Below are 20,647 nucleotides of genomic sequence, written 5' to 3' on the forward strand. Positions count from 1 at the left end.
GGAATCAGAGGTGGTTGGAGCGAGAATGCTTCACATGTCAGCAGAATGGCTTCATGCACAGTCGGGAGAGTTTTGTTAAAAGTGTTGCTTGCACTTATCATGATATGACAAAGATCAGTTTTGTTGGTGCGAGTAGTGCACCAACTTGCTATTTGTTATTTCATCTATCTAAAAAGTGGAAAGCTGCCAGCAGAGATCATCTTAGGTAGCCTGTTTCCAGACCACATCACTGTTTTGTTCAGTGACTCAAACAGGTCTGGTTTTGCGCTCACTGCCGGCTGTTTTCTCTGGCTGGAAAACAACTGAACCAATCAGAGCTTTGTAGGTGGCATATAGAATGGGGACATCATCTCCGGTGACAGAGCCAGAAAAATAGTGACAGAAATACATAAAGGCCACAAAAATGGATGAGATTAAACCGGTTTTACTGTTGTAAGTCAGCTTATAAAAATAACAGCTTCTAAATTCCCAAAGATTCTCTTCAGTCACTTTCATGATTAGGTAGCATGACTCATAGCAACTGAAATGGGAGCACATGCAGGAAAACAACAAACCATCTCATGTTGAGGAAAGTTTACTTCTTGTTTTACTTTGAGACACGGTAAGACCACTGAAATGTTTATCTGTGACGTGCTAAAATGTAGTCCAACAGTAGAAGAAACATAAAGTCAACTACCTGACATTGAAAAGTCAGTTTACACTAGTACCTATCTAACGTTTGCTAACATTGGCTAACATAACTCACAATAAGCTACTGGTCATACCAGACCAAGTGAGGCTATAAGCAAAAGCCCTGAGTGTGTTGAATTGAGCAAGGGTTCATTTTATTTCTTACGAATTCAACTTTTCATTTGAAAGAGGAATACGGTCCTGTTTCATTGTTCAAAAGTGACCTAGTCCAGCTTTAAAGTGGATTCAAATCCCACACCAAGTAGAACTTTAACCCATCGAAAAGAGCTTCTAATATATGTTCAAAGTGCCTTCCAGCATACAGTAATGTCTGCTCTTCAACACAAGCTTAGAGAAAATCTAAAAAGATGCAGTTTGGTACTATAAAGTTTTCCACTTGATGAGAGCACATATCAGCAGCGGCTGAGGAAATCTGCTTTATTAAGTCCTGGCTGTGATTCAAATAGCAGAAAACCTCACTCACGACTCATCCTCTCAGCCAAAAGTCTCTGTAGTGACTGCAACTTTTTCATTCACCATTAGTTAACTATGAGGAACAACGGACATTTTAGTGTTGTGCGCAACAAACAAAGGCTTTGCCACTAAACCACCAGCATGAGACGTCACTAAAGCGCTGAGGAGATGCAGACAAAGGGATGCCCAAAACTATGGCTGACAGTTGCTATGGAAAGCTGATGGTTTACAGCCTCAGCAAAGGCCAGGGATGCAAACCCACCAGTTAATCAATGACTGCTTTTCGCCAAGCCAGGGGCCATCAAACACAGACACATACCAGAGGAAGATATGGGACTGGCCTGAAAGAAGTCAAAGGGGAGGAGGAGCAGGCAGAGGAGGAGAGGTCTAACCCTGCATTCACATCATGTGGGAATAACCGTCTGAACAAATAAAAGGTTGGAAGAAATTACTTGGAAGAAGTGATCACATGTTCAAACCAGTCTGACGCCAGCGGGATGCCACGACGGAAGATATCTGGAGACAGTGGTTGCTACAGGGCAGCTGCTTCACACACAGCTTATGAGTTTATGTTGTGCAGCAAATTCAGTTTGAATGTGGGTCACATACAAAAATCCAGTAAATAGGTTGCGTTCTACCATGGCATTTTACAAACGATCATCAGAAAATTACATATAGAATAAAAATTTTGCAACTTGTTGGAGTGGTTTGAAAATAATCGCTCGTTCCTAAAAGTTGAATATTTTTTGTTTGTGAGGGATTTTTATGTCAGTTCATTTATGAAATCAAATGTTATCACCGAACCGAACCAGAAGGTCCCAAGTAAGGTGTACCACATCAAAGTTGAGAAAGTTTGATGGATTTAAAAACACACCCGCAAGGAACAGATTTAAATCAGCAGTACTCCAGCAATTTAGTATTGTCCTTGCATAAAGTTGGGGGACTCACAGGAGACAGATTAATGCTCCCAGCATCCACATCCCACAGACCAGCTGCAGTATCCAACGGGTGTCAGCTACTGTCTCTAGTGGACGCTCATCACAGTAACATGTCGGAGGCTAACCACTCTTCTGAACAGATGTCCCCGCCCCCCCCCTTTTGTAAGAACAACTAAAGCCAATCCCCTGCTGTTAAACATGCTCCCAGGGCCAGATGGCTTCAGAACTGAGGCTTAATCAATATTGAACCGAACAGTGTGATCTACACGTGGTTTAGAGGCAGGCTGCTGCTCAAAGTGGCCCAATTTGTGTTTTCTGTCCTTTATATGTGACCCCGATCGGTTGATGTCCAAGTCTGCCCTTGTTGCTGGACGCACCTGTGCATTAAGCCGTGTTCCTTTTCTCCTTCGTGATCTGCCCACATCAAATTCACACAGTGACGTTGCAAATTGTGCAACATCACAGATCCAACCTGTCACTTACTGGCTTCCAGCATGTCCAGGTTTATTTAAAAAAAAATCACTTTGTAACCAAGTTGCACAATTACACACAAAACAATCATGGCTTCCATACTTATCTATACTTGGGGGTCTAAGACGCACATTACTCAAACTGATTGCCAAATGACTTATGTCCAAAAAATTCACTCCCCTTGTTCCATCACCACTCCTTATATAATACAGACTCAGCAGCTGACCATAGTGAGCAGTAAACTGAGATTTCAGACACCTGTGAATCAATTCGTGCCATTTTGAGTCGCACAATAGTATTTTTTGCACCTATAAAATGAGAAGTATTATATGGTGGAACGGTTGACTGACAGTAGTGTGCATGGGCACAATTTTTAGTTCCATTGGTGTATTTTTTTGAGGGTAGTATATACAGCATAAATTTCACACTCAGAATTAGGCAACTCAAATCAGATGGAGCGGGGTAAATATAGTGCATTATTTAGTGAACAAAGTGTCATTGTCTGCGCTTCTAACATGGCAGGGGCCCGTCATCCTCCTATCTTTCTGCCCTGACATTTCCTTTATGATTCTTTACTGCACCCTTTCAAATGAAGGCAAAAATGCCCCCAAAATGCATGATGCATGATTTAGTTTAAACTGTAAACTTACTGTAGTAGCATTTAACGAAGGATCATTACATAAAACTGACCCATGCAGGGAGCTATACAGATTTAAAATCTTGGAAAAACATACCCTGGGTTGAGGTATCGGGATTGGTATCATCCCTAATCTGAATATGCCAGCATTGCCTTGACAATAAGTAAAGCATGTATAATTTAACTGTAACAACTGCCCTAATTGTGGCTCTGTCGCATGATAAGACACAATGTTTCCTTGCGGGGAGATTATTCTTGTAGAACTCAAGGACGCGTACTTTAATCAAAATATGTTGACAGAAGCAGCGATAGTGGCAGACACATGAGATGGTGTGTTGTCTTTTGGCACTAGTACACAGGCTAGAAAAATCAGATATGGTAAGCAGTTTGCAATTCAGTGTAAAGGCCCGCAGCGTGAACAAAACCCTGGTCTACTCGTGGCATGGCAGACTTGCAGAATTTAACCACCGTCTCATCTGGACGCATTGCCTTGACCTCGCCGTAGTCAGAGGATGTACGGTCAAAGACTGTTTCAACAACATGCAGGAACACACACACTGACACAGCGTATGGGTACCAGCTGCTGGCAGCTCCCTTCCTCTCTCTCCGTGCTGATGTGCCCCCATTGTCCCTCATGCATGTCTGACCTGTGCCCTGGGTCCGCTGGGAGCCCACATCACACTCACAGCAGCCTGATGACTGTTTGCAGAGGGGCTTCTCTCTGACTCCTCACATCCTTTCTTTACAATGGGGTCAACACAATGTGTCAGAAATGACAGATGTTGAGGAGGCACAACAGTGGAGAGAGGATGACCACACTTGTAGAGCAGCACAATGGCTCAGTGAGAAGGTCCTGGGTTGGAACTGTCTAACATGATCAGAAGTCATGGACCCAGAGGCCTCTGAATAAGCAGAATGCATGAAAGAAAAGCTCTATTCTATTCCAGATAGCAGCCCTGGTTAGGTCACATTGGCAACCAGGAATAGCAGTGTAACAGTAGACAGATACAGTGAGGTCTGGTCATGCCAGGCTGGATGGGGGTTGTCTGCAGATCTGGCAGACTTGTATATGTTTGTAGTCTATAAACAGAACTCACATGGAGGCAGGGGGAACTGGGTGGCTGGAGACAGCAACGTTGGAGCAGGTGTTCATGTTGCATGTGTGGAGTGACAGGCCAAACTCCGTTCAAAGATTTGGCAGTTTTGAATTTCCTTGCATTTCGGGGGAAAAGGCTCATGTTAAAGTGTGACTTTAACAACTGTATGAGGCCAGAAGGGTACTTGAAATATTTCGGCATAAAATGTAATATAAGAAGGTGTTTTATGTAAATAAAATCAGAACTTTTGTAATAACAAAAGCTAACACAGCTAGCATTCGCCCACCGGCTTCAACTTCAGTGGACGAGCAAATTGTGAATTACAAGAAAGAAAATAATACAAACTGGAATAAGTAACGTTTGGTATAAGATGCCGAATTAAAAAAAAGTTCCCTATTAATTAATGGAAAGGCGTAGGTATTGCTCTGTTAATGTTACTTGTAGTTCAACAGTATGAAAGTGCATTGTTACATTTGTCAGATATTTAAGCGGAGTTTGGCGAAAGTGTGTGTTTTGGGTAAAAATAACCCAAACAGAACAACTGAAAGCAATGCTGTCCACATTAGCAACTCGTGCTCACAATATGCTAGCTGTAGTCACATAAACTAGCCAACAAGAATCACTTTTAAGTTAACGTTACTCTGTAAAGCTACTTGTCTCCTCACAGTAACGTTAATGACACCATCCACCGGGCTACCACAAATTACAAGCCCAGCAAGTGCTGAAAGCAAACAGCACAACAATCACAGAGTTTAAAACCCTGTAACTAGTATACAGTAAAGACAAACCCACTTACTTTAACTCCAGTGAATGAAACTCCTCGCTCCCTCCGTTGTTTTCATCGCCTCTGCTCCTTTAAATAAAACCACGTGTTTTTCTCCGTTTCTGCGAATTATTGTGGAACAACAGGAGCGTTTATGGGGTTTTGTCCCGACGCGCTTTTGTTATGATAATCCTAAAACCCCATAGATAGCCTAATATATTCTGCAGATATTTGAATGTCCACAAAGGGAGCTGTCTGCTTGCCCACTTGTTAACACACGGGTTCATCCACTGGTGCGTTGGTATATCCCAGTTCATTCAAACCAGTGCGGGAGTTCACAATCACTGTAATCTTTGTCCATTGTCTCCTTCCGAGCGCTCCACGGAGCAACGACGCTATCTCATACTGTCTGCCGGGACCCCTGAGAGAAACAGCTGGCTCACAGTCATCGCTCAGCCCGCACAGAGAGCCAGGGCTGTCAGGGGGCGAGAGGGAATGGGAGAGAGACGCCAGAGAGGAGGAGGAGGAGGAGGAGGAGCGGGAGGAAGAAAAGAAGGTGGAGATCCTGAGTCAGAGCTGTGTAATGAGAGAGAGAGAGAGAGAGCGAAAGAGAGAGAGACATAAAGGGGAAGAGGGGGGTCTCTAAGAGAGCCCACGGGAGTGAACCAACACACACACACATTTTAATTAATCCACAGTAGAGGAATTAAACTGATCAGTAACATTTATTGATTATGTTAATGTCAAACTGTGGCCTGAATTGAGTCTAAACTCTGTTGGCAACACCCACTGGGATTTGACCTGTCATGTCAAGAAAGCTGATTGTAACAGAGAGCCACGGTGAGAAAGCATACCAAGGTGTGGCTCTCACACACTCTCTCTCATATCTTTTATTACTATATAATATGAAAGGAACAAAGGTGCGCTTTAAACATTAGCAGACATAAATATACGCATTAAAGGGAGTATTCAAGTGTTCTCAAAGCACATTAACCACTGCAATAAATATTATGATAGTGTGTGTGTCCTCGGTTATTTGCTTGGTTATCACATGCTTATTTGTCTGCCCCACTGACTTTATACAGAGCCAGTGTGTCCCATCTGAAACAACAAACTGTAAAGAAAAAGACTGGGATCTGGCCGCATAAGGTCAATAGTGGAGGAAGTATTCACATTCTTTACTTTAGTAAAATCAGCAGTACAAATAGCCTCACTCTTATTGTTACAAAAACTCCATTACAAGTATAAAAAAAAGTAAAGTACTGAGAAACATGGCCTGTGAATGGTCTAATATGTATATAATATGTTGTGATTATTATTATGGAGCAGCATTTTACTGTTCTGGAATTCTATGGAAGCCCTAAGCGGCCATCCATTCAGAAATTTCTTTACTCCATTTTCTGTGAAAACAGGATAATTATCTTGTGATCTTAAGATAACGAATGTTGTTTTCTTGTGATAACAGTATAATTCAGTGTTACTGGTTAGCTCAGTTGGTAGAACACAGGACTTTCAATCTAAGGATTGTGTGATTAAGATTAATAAGAAAAAACTTGCAAACATGCAACCTTAACTATGAATCCTATGCTCTACCAACTGAGGTAACCAGAGACACTGAAAACCACACCGACCCCTGGGTTAAACGACTGTTTTGTTATTTTGAGTTCAAGATAATTATCCCGTTATCACAGGAAATCAGAGTAAAAAAATATTTTAACCGATGACCACTTAGGGCTTCCGTAGAATGCACCTTTAAACATTTCAAAATTTTCTGTTGCTCATACCAACTCTGTACGTGTGCAAGATATTTTTTTTCGTATGTCTAATACCTAAGAGAACCCAGAAATTATGTCATCAGTTATTACTCTACTCACAGTGTAAATGGGTTTAGGTGTTTAGTCAGAAATTCTTTTGTCTTAATGTCTTTCTCTGTTGAGATTTTTGTCTCCCCTCGTAGTCCTTCTGAATCAAGCCGACTAACCTTTATCCCTTTAAAACATCAGCTCATCTCGCTTTGAACAAACTGGCTTAGTTTTTACATGCCCTTTCATTGTCAGGATTTCCCTCCACTGGCTCTTATGATTTATGTTGTAAATCCAGGAGGATTACAGCTAAAAGCTTGTTGAGCGCATTTTCATTTTGTAACAATATTGACTTGTTGCTGCTCAGTTTTCTAGAAATTGTAACACTGATAAGTCGAGGCCATCACTCAAATGAAAATACAGACTGTGGACAGCATTGGATTAAGTGTGACACATCAGCGTTTTAATAATAGCTTACTATGAAGCATCATCTGGACCTACAATACTTCACTTGTCTTGTAGGGAACCTTTAAGTGTACTACAATGTATTACTCATGCAATAGACATAAATCATGGGAGTGGTATAGAAAATGTTGTGTAACCAATAATGTCTGATCCACTTCCTGCTGTAAAATTAGATCTGTATCAGCCTGCGTGAGCACTACAGGAGGCGATGCCGCCTTGTAAACAACCAAAACAGTTTCTTTTCATACTTCAACTCTTTACACTGTTCATTTCAACTCTCCCAGGACCCTGACAGTGAACTCCAGTTTACCCTCACACTCATTCTTCAACCTGAAACTCCCTCTGGAACAGTGTCGGGGGTAGAGGGGCAGTATAAATAGCCCTGTGTCCCTGCTCAGGTTACCCAACCAGAGTCCAGGTTGAAATACCAAAAGACAGAGGGACACTCTGACAGGCAACACACTTCTTCTTCTACATCACAAAGGCATGTAGAAGACAGGATACTGTATGCAGAGAGCATTTAGAAAGGAATAACTTCCATGTAAAATGTCTTTGTCATCCATTTGAGAATGAGAAATAACACTGCAGTGTGTGATTACACAGCAGCAGAGAGGGAAGTTCACATCCTGCGAGCACTGTGAGTAATGATGAGTAGTGTCCCTTTAACTCATTCTCATAACACGCTGTTCTCCCTCCGAGGCTCGGACGTAAACGTCTATGAATTTCCATGACTAAATTGAGACAGTTTGTTTGGTTTACAGTTTTACTTCCTCTCTGATTTGTTGAAGCAGCAGCGGGCCGGACTGTGATGCAAAAATACACCTGTCTGTTAGTTTAGTAACAGAAAGAAAGTTTCAAACTAAAAACACAGTAACTGTGGACGATAGCCACTTGATGTAGATCATTCAGACTGCTGAAGATAAGCTGTGGAGGTTGTCCCCCATCACTTACATTGTAATCACATTAGGAAGGGATCTCTTCATGTCCAGTATGAGCAGGAGGAATGACAGCAAGCAAACCCTGTTTCAGTGTAGACATGAGAGATACTATACTGGTTCAGATTTGGCATGCTACAGTATACTTCCAGTAGCGTTTACAGTGCTGTTGATGATTTCATTGTCTGGTGTGTTCACCTTTTTGCTTCTAAATAATGTGGTCTGGGTTAAACTGGGGATTTGCTTAAACCTATGTCTTATCATTTAATTGCTTGGACCACTTGCTCTATTGGACTCTATTGTTAAATTGGCCCTGTCCCCAGATCAGTGAGTATAATGTTATGAATGAGAGCACAAACTATTATTTCCTGTAGCTTGTGAAAGTGTAAAGGTACCGCATGCAGCCTCACTTTTGTCCTTCAGCTTAGACATATCTTAAGCTTTGAACAGGTTCTATCCTTGTTGCAAAATGTCTTGACTTCTTTGTGTGCAGCACATTTCTCTTTACTGAATCAGTGAGATCCATTCAGTTACATCGTCTTGTGAATTTCTACTTTAAGGGTTGTTGTTGGTTAGACAGATGAGTCTGACGTGGGGTACAGTTAGCTTTTGCCATAGCTTCCCTGCTTCCCCAGGAGGCTGTGCAAACAGTCCTTTATCTTGAAACTGTCAATCCCTGGGGATCATTTTAGTACAGTTCTCCACAGAGTCCGAGCTAAGATCCAAAATCAATTCCTCTCTCTCTCTGGTTTCCTCAATATCTGCATGCCTGAGCACGTCAAAACTCACTCTGGTAACTCATTAACACAGGAAACTCGGCTGTTCCTCAATCGAAGGCAATTTAAAAGCACATACTGTGCATTTTATTCAATAGACCTGCGGGCGCTGCTTTTTCTCTGACTAGGCAGAGAGCTAATGGATTGATCTCTTACAGTAACTGAGATAATACACACCAGCAGGAAGGTGAACTTACAGCTGAGTTAAACAGAAACCACAGATCAATTTTAGATCTGGTAATATTTGTTCTACTGTGGAGAAAGTGGAAATCCATCTGAAGTAGAAGCAATATTATTAAAATCAACTAAATGACAGCAGAGTGTGTTATGGGTTGGATGTTTCAGCGGATTCCCACCTTGAGACAGGCGCATGGGTTGTGTGACCTGGAGACCGTCAACAGCACAGAGGTTTCCACAGGGGTGCAGCGTGATGACCCCCGACCTGTTCTCTATGTAGCAGTGCTGAGCTGCCACCCCGGGCCCCTGGATGTTGATGTCCATGGAACCATGACCCAGTGTGGTCCGGCCTAAGGGGAGGAAGAAGAGTCAGAATAACATCTGATGTGGTGCAGTAATATGTAATTGGGTTGATAACGTACAGTAGATATTGAGGAGATGATCAGTATGTTACTGCTGGTTATGGGGATCTTTTAAAATTGATTTTAAGATTTAACGTAGTAGTGCATGAATTGTTTACAGAAAGATTATGATTCCTGACCCGATGTTCAGTATTATGTGTATTAGCTTTTCATTAGCTAAGACTGGCAGCTGAGAGGTTTCTTCATAACAATAATAATTTCAGCTTACATAGCTAGCTGTTAAAGTTGCAGGAAGTTTCCTCCTTTGTTAGCTTATTGGAACAAAGTTCAAAGGCCTTCAATTCATCCCGGCTGTTATCCCCATTGTTAATAATAACCTGTAAATTCAATTTAAATGTTGTACTGTGGTTGTGTTTGTTTATTTGTTGTGTTTGAAACATGTATTTGTTACTGCTGTAGAGACTGGCTTAGGAGGAGGGGGTTAAACTATTCACATAAGCTAAGCACCCATTTTGTACCTTTTACAGGAATAGATGTGTATCTCTACCCCAAAGCCCTATTTTGCAAGCTACTGCAGCTGTCATATTTCAAAGTCCCAGCAGTCATCAAGGCCTTTGTCACACAGGCATGGGTGCATCTAAAGTTGGTTTGAAAAACGGTAGATGCAGAAGGCCTGTATGCAACCTGAGAGGCAAAAGCCATGGCAAAAAAATGTCTGCAAAGCACTTGTTGCCCCATTCGCTGCTGCTCATTATACCTATTACTTTCTTACAACATTTTTATCAGCTTTGATATTCTCTCATCTGGACTGTGGCCAGCAGTAAGAGAACAATGAGAGTCTTACAACAAAAAAAATACACAATCAAAAAGCAGTCGACTCCTCAAGTATAGTGGAGTCCAGGTTTCTGGGCCCCACAAATATGTTAAAACAACCCCCCCCCCCCCCCCCCCCCCCCCCCCCCCCCCCCCCCACACACACACACACCACCACACTCACACACACACACACAGGGTCACACACACTTTCCTTGCCTGGACACCACCTCTAAGAAAGGAATGTCCCTGCAATACCAGCCTGCAGAGGCAAAGACAGAGACAGAAAGGCCAGACACACAGGTACAGACAGGCAGACAGGCAGACCCAAGGCCAAGAGGTCAGCAGTCAGAGTAACACATAATGAAGCCTGCCTGCAGTTCAGAAGACAAAGAGACAGACAATGACGAAAGATAGATATAGAAGTGAAAACAGGGTCAGGTACCAGAGATTTAAGTGTGTGTCATTGTGGCCCCTTGTAAAAGCCCAAGAAATGTGATAAAATCATTTAAAATAAATACAACAAAGCACACCCCACATTACAAGCCAATGAAAAAGTCTGGAAACAACAAAGTGACAGCAATTTCATCAGTGATGTCATAACTTATTACATGTGTGACTGCTCAGCAAACATTTTTTTTTTTTTAACTGAATGAAGCAAGAGTGATCCAAAATATAATATTGTTTTCAAAAAGCTTTTTTCCCAGACAAAAATACGATATTGACAAAATGTTATGTTGCGATATTAGCAGGAATATTGCGATAATGATATTTATTTCATCCATCCATCCATCGTCAACCACTCGACCTTCTTGCTGTGAGGCTACAGTGCTAACCACTGCACCACCGTGCCGCCCTGATATTTATGTTGATATTCTTAAATATGTATATTCTTACATGTAAAAACACATATTTATGGGCCCTGTTTTTGATATGTTTCCCCTTCAATCTCTTTCTTTTTACTTACCCCTAGACAAAAATAACATAATAAATTGTATTTTGTAACATCTGTTGTTGTAGCTACGTGATTCCCTGAAGCTAACTGGTGTGATGTTGTTACTGCAGATGTCTCACCCTCAGGCAGGGGCAGCAGGGTGATGGCTGTACTCAGTCGTCCACTACCCAGGCTGACCAGATGTGGGCGCTCTGCCTGGAACTTCAGCCCCTTTCCGGTCTCAATAAGATCCAGCGGGGTGCTCTGAAAAGGAGGTCAAAGGTCACAAACAAATTCTCAATTCCATTTATCCAAAGGTTTTAAGACTAGAGAAATTAGCCTTTTTTGGGTTAGTGTATGCTTCAGATTGACGGATTATAGGCCTTTTTCTTTCTTTTGCCAGAAAAATAAAAATAAATGTGGAATATGTGGTACTAAGAATCACAGAAGGGGATTTTTACTATAAATACACGCAGCAAATTGCATTACATGTTTTGATTACACTGACATTCTGTGCCAAATAACTATTTGAAAAACTCATATATACAGTAACTTGTTCATAGCTACATTCATAGCTACAAGCGCTGTAAATGAGCCACAGTATCAATTATTGACCTTAGACACCGTCATTGAAAGGCTCCGCAAAGAAAATGTCAATCACAACTTTGCAGACATCGCAACACACTGTATGTAATCTACACCTAAAGAGGTCACATCCTCCATCTCCACTTGCACAAATATGTCTGGCCTATAAATGGCACACTGACTGATGCCTCATCAGTAATCATTCCTGCCCATTAGCTGAACTAAAAATGTGGAGATGTCGTATTACAGAGGAGCTACAGAGATTTCTGTGGAGTTGAACTGCTTCACTAAAGCATCAGAGTTACAGAGAGAGGCGCGTCGTCCACTCTGAGGATGAGAAGAGGAGTCTGAATGTCTTCACTGTGGGAGGTCATTTCCATAGCTGGCTGCTCTGGCTGTTTACATATTCCTCTACACACTGAGTGAAGTGTGTGTGTGTGTGTGTGTGTGTTTGTCTGCATTTATGTCGCCCCCCCAACCACTCCCAACCCCTTGCAGCTCTGCCTAAAGCACCGCCATGTGCTCTGGGTTCAGCAAGGGGGAAGGGATGTCGCCATAGCAACAACACTCTGCAATTAAGAAACACGAAGCTCCTGGAGTGTGTTCAACGGGCGAACTTGTGATGAGCCATTTTCAGCACAGCGATGCCTGCACATAAAGACAAATCTGCTTTTTAGTCGTCCTCTTATTGTTAAATGAGTCGGGGAGTTCTGGCTGGGATGCAGCACAATGTGTTTTGTTGGGTTTTTCTCTTCGTCTCTGTCGTTGTCCCTCCCAGGGTTTGATGTAATGCAACAAATTACTTCTCCTGTTGAGCAACATCCATTATTCCAAAGGAAGAAAAGGAAAAAAAACATCTTGGACCATCAAAGATAAATTTACACCAGGACAGCTTACAGAGGGGTAGCAGATCTTTCACATGTATGTTATGGTAACATACATTTACATGAAAGCCGATTATTTAAATTTAGCCACAATGCAATTTTTCGGTCCCAAAATAAAAACAAACAAAAAAAGTGTGTCTGAGTGTCCACCCTGCTTGGTTTATTCGAAATACTTCAAAATATTTAAATGTAACAGTCTCACAGGTCCCTGTCTGTTTATCAAGTGATCCCATGTAAGGTCACAACCCCACATTTATAATTCTGCATCGCTGGAAATTCACTGTCAGCAGCAGTGAGGTGTGGCTTGATCATTTAGCATTCACTACTTAGCAAATTAGTGTCACATCACAGCAAATGATGACAGTGGCAGCACTGACTAAAAAACTGTTTTCTCACTAGTGCCAGGTGAAGTGTTAAATTAACTCTGATGGGTGTGTGGAGTCACTCACTGGCATGTATTTGCATTTTAAAACCTGCTGTGACTGAGTCTTTTTGTCCCACTTTTGAGCCCTTACATTTCTTATTTACAACCTGAACGCGATCATTGAGTCAGCCTCTCGCCTGGTTAGCTAGCCGTGTGTGTCCTAATAGGATTATCTGATTGTGGTGGTGCTGTCAGTGGAGTGGGGTCAAGCCTAAGAGGATTGCAGAGACTGGCTGGGATACACTGGGAGGCTCACTGGGAGTGATGGGATGAGAGGGGAGGTGCCAGTGGGGCAACACTGCAGGACTCATACTGCCTCATATGCTGTGTGCTGCTGCTCCCATGTGGTGCACACAGCAACAGCCTGCTCCTCTGTCTGTCTGTACATAAACAGTGCATAGGAGAATGGAATGCACAGTTCTGAATTTGCATGCGTGCTAAAGACTTTATGTCTACATATTGTATTTGACTAGGTGAGTTTGTACTCACTAACTATAGTGTTCTTATTTATATTGTGCATGTTGTGTTGTTTCTGGCTTCAGCATTTGGCTGCACATCATGTATTTTCTTTTATTTTGCTCATTTCTTATTTAAGACAGATTTGAAAAACATAATCAGTTTTGGTAACATTACTCAACATTTGCCACAAAGTGAGCTCTTAAGTGGAAAACACAAAATGGGAGATATAGTAAAAATATAAACCATCTTGACCTCATTGCTGGACAAAAGCCACACCTACGTCATACACCATCACCTACGATTGTGCTCTTTCACCTACAAATGCCAAAATGTACCATATATTGCACTTGCACACACACTATTGTGCTGCATACAAACATATTTAAAAAATAAATACAAAACCAGTGGTTAAACTTATTAATGATATAAATAATGATCACTCAATGTTTTTCCATCAAGTCTTTCCTTCCTTTGATTGTCAGCGGTTACCACCGAGACATCATTTTCGTCGCAATTAACATTTCTTTAGTTTACTTTTCAATCACACAGAAATTAATGAAAATTTGGTGAAATTATGTTTAAATACCTCTAATTTGCTATATTCTTATTTACAGCATTATACAGCATCGTCCCAGTTTCCCCGCAGGAGTCATTAAAGTTAAATCTCATGTTTTATCTTCCATTTCTTGCTCCCTCTAACTCCCATACCAGCACAGGAAAAAACAGCACACACACACACACACACACACACACACACACACACACAAACACACCCCTTCATGTCTGATAGGATTGTCAGACCCAGCAGGTGGGAAACACAGACATCCAATCTCCGGGCCTGTCTAATTACTGACTCTGGCTGGAGATTCCTGCTTTACACACTGACATATGCTGTCAGGACGTGTCCCAGCTGCACCGCCTGACCTGACCTATGATCCATGGAAAGGTTTAGTGCTACAAATCTACCAGAGCAGCCAATGTGGTGACATTTACCATCAATGGAGACAGTTATTAGAAGAAGAGAGCGCCTACTGTGTTTGTGAATGGGTACGCACTGGAAACATGCAACAAAACAGTCACACTGATAACACATGGCTGTGTTTTTCTGTGATGGGTGCCAAGTTGAGAACAATCAGACTCTTTCTGACTCGTTCCTTTTCTTCCTTTTCCATCTCCTCTCCCTTCCCCCGACTCCCCAAAACTTACCTGCAACACTTGATGGGTTTTCCGTCCACACTCAGGCATGTTCCTGTTCAGGCGGTCCATGTCCACTGAGCTGTCCACGGCTCCCTGTGACACATGAAGATCCTGTGGGAGGAAATGAGAACATCGATATTAGCTATAATATTAGTCACAAAAGTCGTCATGGGTGACTTTCTGTATCAAACTGTTGCGTAGTTTGTATTCTCATGGTCACCTTCTGATATGGATACATCAGAATAAAGTGTAAATGTTTGGAAAAGTGTCCCAACTAACACTTTTTTTTTCCCACCATCATTTGAGAAAATTGGACCTTATTTAGCTGGATTCCCCCTCCCCACACTGACACTAATGTGTCAAGGTGTGATTCACACTGTCAGTGAACGGGCAGAACAGATGGTAGACAACATTAAGCAACACACACTAAGGAAGCAAAACACACACACACACACACACACACACCCACACACACACACACACACACACATTTAAATCTCTCGGGAGTTGACACATTCACTGGAAACCAGCCACCTTGGCTGCTCTCTTGTCTCTCAGTGTCTATGAAAACACACACACACTCTCTCTCTCTCTCTCTCTCTCTCACACACACACACACACACACACTGTGCCCAAGACCAACAACAACATTCCTTCTTACTCAGTCATTTTGGGGTATTTCCATCAAGTCAGCACTGAACAAACAGCTATAAATATATTCCAGTCTATATTGGTACACATGTTAAGCGGCCAGGTTTTGTATATGGGTAAATGTAAATGTGAGAAAAGACTTGTGCAGTCATTTTGTGATGTGATAAGCCTGTGGTTGTGAGGAAGCACAGAAAACCACACAGAAAGGTTAGAAACAACACAATTATAGCAATCACAGAGAATCAGAGTGTACCCGGAGTCATTTGCATGCCTAAAATGTTGTGCAGCAGGGATGGAAAATACGGTTCTGATGTACTCTGCCCTCAGGATAACAAAACACTGCTGCGATATCATCATATTTGCTCTTCTGACAGACCCGTGAAATGATATTCAGCGGAGTCAGCCTCAGGGAAGCCTCAAACAGTAAATCACAAAACAGCCAGAAAATAAAAATAAATGTTGAGAAAATGTGAAAATGCTTTAGTGCAATAAGAAACTCTTTCCTGAGCCAGAAGAGGCAAGACTCTAGAGCCTACAAACTGTTCTTCCACTCAGGTTGCATGCAACGTTTCTCACGGGAAACTTAACCAACTTTTTAGTGTGGACCTGTCTTTTGTTGTCTCTAAATATAATAATTACCTCTCTCCAGTTGTCCAGCAAATGCATAGCCTCCATGGCAAAGAGCCGCTCCTGGCTACTGACTCAGTTCTATCAGTGTGAACTTAAGTTAGCACAGGACACATCCAAGACTGCCAAAATGTGAATTCAACTTCACTTTCCGCCGCTTCTTTGAAACACAGATTGTCTCTTTGTCTTGATCCCAGTCCTTTGTCTAAAGCTACCGGTGCAGAATCCTCCACAAATTTCCACTCAGGAGGTGGACCTGTTGCTGCTTGCTCCACTAAACTAAGACCTACATTCCTATCTGGCAGCACCAAAGACGAACATAACAGAGAGATGTGTGTGTGTGTGTGTGTGCTAGGTGATCAAAAGAGAGAAGGAGAAGAAAAGAGAAGGGAGCAAGATGAGAGAAGAGAGTGATGACTGAAGTGATTTGATAAAAATAAAGGTGACCAAATAAAAAGTGAGCATGATGGATGGATGGAGGAGCTACGACTGAACAAGCCACTATAAATAAATCATGGAGAGTCTACTGAATATAGTATGTCGGGATAACACCTGTAGTTTGTTTTTAACTTTTAGAATTATTAACTTTATATTTATATTATAATTATTTATTAGAAAGACAAGAATAGCTGAAAAGATGAAAATCTTTGCCTAACATCATCTGTAATGCAATTTCATATAGTAGTACATTATGTGGACACAAGTTTCCCATCAGAACAGGAAAACTGCGGTATCATACTTTTACTGCAGCTTAAACATTTCACTTCCAGATGTCCTCATGTCATTTTAGCAGTTACAGAACATTTTGAGTAATTTGCTTCCTTGAAACTGATTTTTTCAAACATGTATTAGTGACTGCATGTGCTCTGTGTTTCAGATGACTGAGGAGCAGCTTCAAGACTACAACTGAAGTTGAACTACCAATCGTCTGTCTCAAAGATGGTGTCAGGTTTGTTGTATGCTTTTGTTCTCCGGGACGTTCTGGCACTAAGCAATTAAACTGAGCCACCAAGCATCAAAGTCAAGTAAGACCATTGTGGACTCTACTTTAGATTTTGTCATTTGTTATTTCTTACTAAATGTTAAACGCGTGTAAGCTGGTATAAAATGTGGGTGGACTGAAGTTTTGCTTTCTGCCCAAACTCTTGCCAAATGTGAGGTGTGCACAGTCACATTATTTGGTTTAGAGAATGTGAACCCTTGGATATAATAACTGGTTGACCCTCCTTTGGCAGCAACATCCTCAACCAAATGTTTCCTGTAGTTGCAGATCAGACTTGAACAATGGTCAGGAGGAATTTTGGACCATTCCTCTTTACAAAACTGTTTCAGTTCAGCAAAATTCTTGGGATGTCTGGGGTGAATCAGTCTCTTGAGGTCGTGCCACAGCATCTCAATCGGTTTGAGGTCAGAAGGCCACTCTTGAAGGTGTATTTTCTTCTGCTGAAGCCATTCTGTTGTTGATTTACTTCTGTGCTTTGGGTCGTCCTGTTTCATCACCCATCTCCTGTTGACCTACAACTGGCGGACAGATGGCCTTACATTCTCCTGCAAAATGTCTTGATAAACTCTGGAATACATTTCCAGGCCCTTTGGCAGTGAAGCAGCCCCAAATCATGATGCCCCCTCCACCATACTTCACAGATGGGATGAGGTTTTGATGTTGGTGTGCTGCAACCTTTTTCCTCCACGCATTGGGTTGTGTGCTCCTTCCAAACAACTGAACTTTGGTTTCATCTGTCCACAGAATATTTTGCCAGTAGTGCTATAGAACATCCACATGGTCTTTTGAAAATTTCCAATGTGCAGCAATGTTGTTTTTTTGGACAGCAGTGGATTCCACCACCAAGGTGTTCTCCTATGAACTCCATTCTCGTGTTTCACCTATCCTAGAGTTGTCAACAGAGATGTTAGTATATTCCAGAGATTTCTGAGAGTCTTCAGCTGACACTAGGATTCTTTTTAACCCCATTCAGAATTCTGATGGTGCTCGTGCAGACATCTTTGCAGGACGGCCACTCCTAGGGAGAGTAGCAACAGTGCTGAACTTTCTCCATTTATACAGTCTCCTTACTGTGGACTAATGGACATCAGTGCTTTCAGAGATACTTCTGTAACCATTTTCCAGCTTCATGCAAGTCAACAATTCTTAATCTTAGGTCTTCTGAGAGCTCTTTTAGCGAGGCACGGTACACATCAGGCAATGCTTCATGGGAATAGCAAAATTAAAATTGATGTTTTTTTATAGGGCAGGGCAGCTTCAACCAACACCTCCAATCTCGTCTCATTGATTGGACTTCTGGTTGGGTGACTTCTGACTCCAATTAGCTTTAGGAGAAGTCATTGGCCTAGAAGTTCACATACTTTTTCCACTCTGCACTGTGAATGTTTACAATGTGTTTAATAAAAACAGAAAAACATATAATTTAGGTTTTAGTTTAAGCAGACTGTGTTTGTCTATTGTTGTGACTTAGCTGAAGATCAGGTCACATTTTATGACCAATTTCAATTCCTAAGGGTTCACATGCTTTCCCTGCGACTTTAAGTAGGCTAGGTAGCTAACCTACTGATTTCAGTTTCTTAACCTGAACAAAACTCCTGCATGGCTGACTCCTCCCACCACATCAAAGCTCATTTGTGTCAGGGAGGACACTGGGAGCTTTTCTTTCTCTCAGATCCAGAAACTCTCACAAAGAACTCTCAGTCTCTCTTTCTTTCTTTTCCTCTCTTTATTTATTTCTCCCCCCCCCCCCCCCCCCTCTCTCTCTGTCTCTCTCTCTCTCTGCGTCTCTCTCTCTTTCTCTCTAATGCCAGGGCAGAAAGGCTGGCATTGTTTTCTGTAGGGCAGGCATGGTTCTCTCCTCACACATGAGGGAATCTTTTTTTGTTTTGTTTTGTGTTTTGATGGGTCTATGAAAGCAAGGGAGGGAGGGAGGCTCACTATTTGGTTGGAATGCAAAAATGTAGAAGCAGCAAGAGAAACTAGACAGCCTGCCAACTATCTGGCGAATAAAAATGCAGATGGGATGAATGATATAGTTAAAAAAGGGGGGGAAAGGTGAAATGAAATGCAGCTGCATACTTTTTTCTACAAACCAAATAACTGAATTGAAAACAGTTTCTCAATGTTGGTCAGCTGTCCTAATAAAAGAACATTTTTACCAGCACAACCCTTTTTCATCCACTACTGTATTATGTTTTAATATCTGGTGTAAATAAAATATCTTTAGTTACGATATCACAACATACTATGTATCAATACTGAAACACAAAATTACATATACTGTGATTAATGTAAGATTTTATCCATGCCCACCCCTATTGCACAATATAAAGTGTATAGAACCAACATATTGAGATTTTTCAGTCATTTGAAGCTTACCAGCCGTGGGACTAAAGATCAGATGGAATGTTTGCACATTACAGTAGTGAAATATCGTGTATGCAAAGTAGAGATTTTTATCTTGAGAAAAGCTTAAGGCGTGCCCAAAATGAAAAAGATTCATCATCTGGGGAGCATGAACAGCCACAGCATATCTAATCTAGTTCTTAAGATATGGGCCAAAGTGTGAATTAAATAGATATTTTGTTCTGTCAGCTGTAGCTGAAAGCTCAGGGGATTCACCAAAATCATTTGAGACCTTCCAGTCTAGTGGTTGTATAGATACATTGCTCTAGACCAAAGTCTTGGATGGTCAGACCAACCAGCAAATGCCATCATCAACCTTGGTCTCTGCTGCTAATGGGGCAAATAAAGTATGTCAGGCTAAAAGGCTGTGTGAAGTTAGTTTACAAGTGGTTAACTATTCCACATCCATGGCAACCAGTCGGAGTTACTGTATGCTTGCAATGAAAACACAGTACAGACAGACACAGTACACTCATGAAACACAGTCTGTACTTTACAATAGCTTGGTTTTAATGTAGAATAAAAAGGGAAAAGAACAGGAAAAGGGAGGTGCTGGTGGGTGAAGCGTGTCTGTGGGTCTGTGTAGAGGAAGTCTGCCATTCTATCCAGTCCCTCATCCAGCAGCACTCATTCCCCTGGGACAAATAAACTGGTCACTTAAATAGCCTTGGGGCCATCTCTGAGAATGAGGAGATAAACAGGAGTGTGGAAACAGAGAACTAGTTGGGTCATTTCATTTTCATGTGAAGGGAGTATGCATCCACTATTTCTAATGTGTTAGTCTTATTTGTTGTATATATTTGCATACCGCTCAGATAATGCTGGTTGTTGACTTAAGTCACTGCACGTCTACGGTGCCACTGACACTTCTTCTATTCTTATTCTGTCATTTTCTATTGAGTAGGCCCAGTTCACACATTATAAAACTAAACTACAATTCACTTTATGACAACTGTTGGAAAAGTGCTATGTAAATAAAATTAACTTACTTACTCTACAACAGCATATGGTCACATTGCACATTGGTTCAAAATGCAACCAATATCCTTTCTCTCTCTGAAAGGTCACAGGTCACTGTTTGAAGTTAAGGAACAAAGT

The 20,647-nt window shown here is 41.6% G+C and overlaps 1 protein-coding gene across 14 annotated transcripts in view; it reads right to left on the minus strand.

Annotated features, from left to right (window-relative positions):
* phldb1b (pleckstrin homology-like domain, family B, member 1b) overlaps positions 1-20,647 on the minus strand; it is a 104,157-nt gene that overhangs the window by 68,417 nt on the left and 15,093 nt on the right. For 5 of the 14 annotated variants that reach the window (XM_046073793.1, XM_046073799.1, XM_046073797.1 and 2 more), the window contains exons 1-4: positions 16,153-16,419; positions 14,872-14,973; positions 11,454-11,577; positions 9,384-9,554 (exon numbers count right to left, since the gene is read on the minus strand). In XM_046073793.1, coding sequence (XP_045929749.1) covers positions 9,384-9,554; positions 11,454-11,577; positions 14,872-14,973; positions 16,153-16,188 — 433 coding nt within the window. In that variant the 5' untranslated portion in view covers positions 16,189-16,419. Of the gene's footprint in view, positions 1-5,082; positions 5,512-9,383; positions 9,555-11,453; positions 11,578-14,871; positions 14,974-16,152; positions 16,421-20,647 lie in introns of those variants that run through there. The other 9 variants (XR_006828759.1, XM_046073798.1, XM_046073796.1 and 6 more) reach the window with 4 other exon arrangements.

Source organism: Micropterus dolomieu, linkage group LG17 (assembly GCF_021292245.1).
Source record: "Micropterus dolomieu isolate WLL.071019.BEF.003 ecotype Adirondacks linkage group LG17, ASM2129224v1, whole genome shotgun sequence".
Taxonomy (NCBI): domain Eukaryota; kingdom Metazoa; phylum Chordata; class Actinopteri; order Centrarchiformes; family Centrarchidae; genus Micropterus; species Micropterus dolomieu.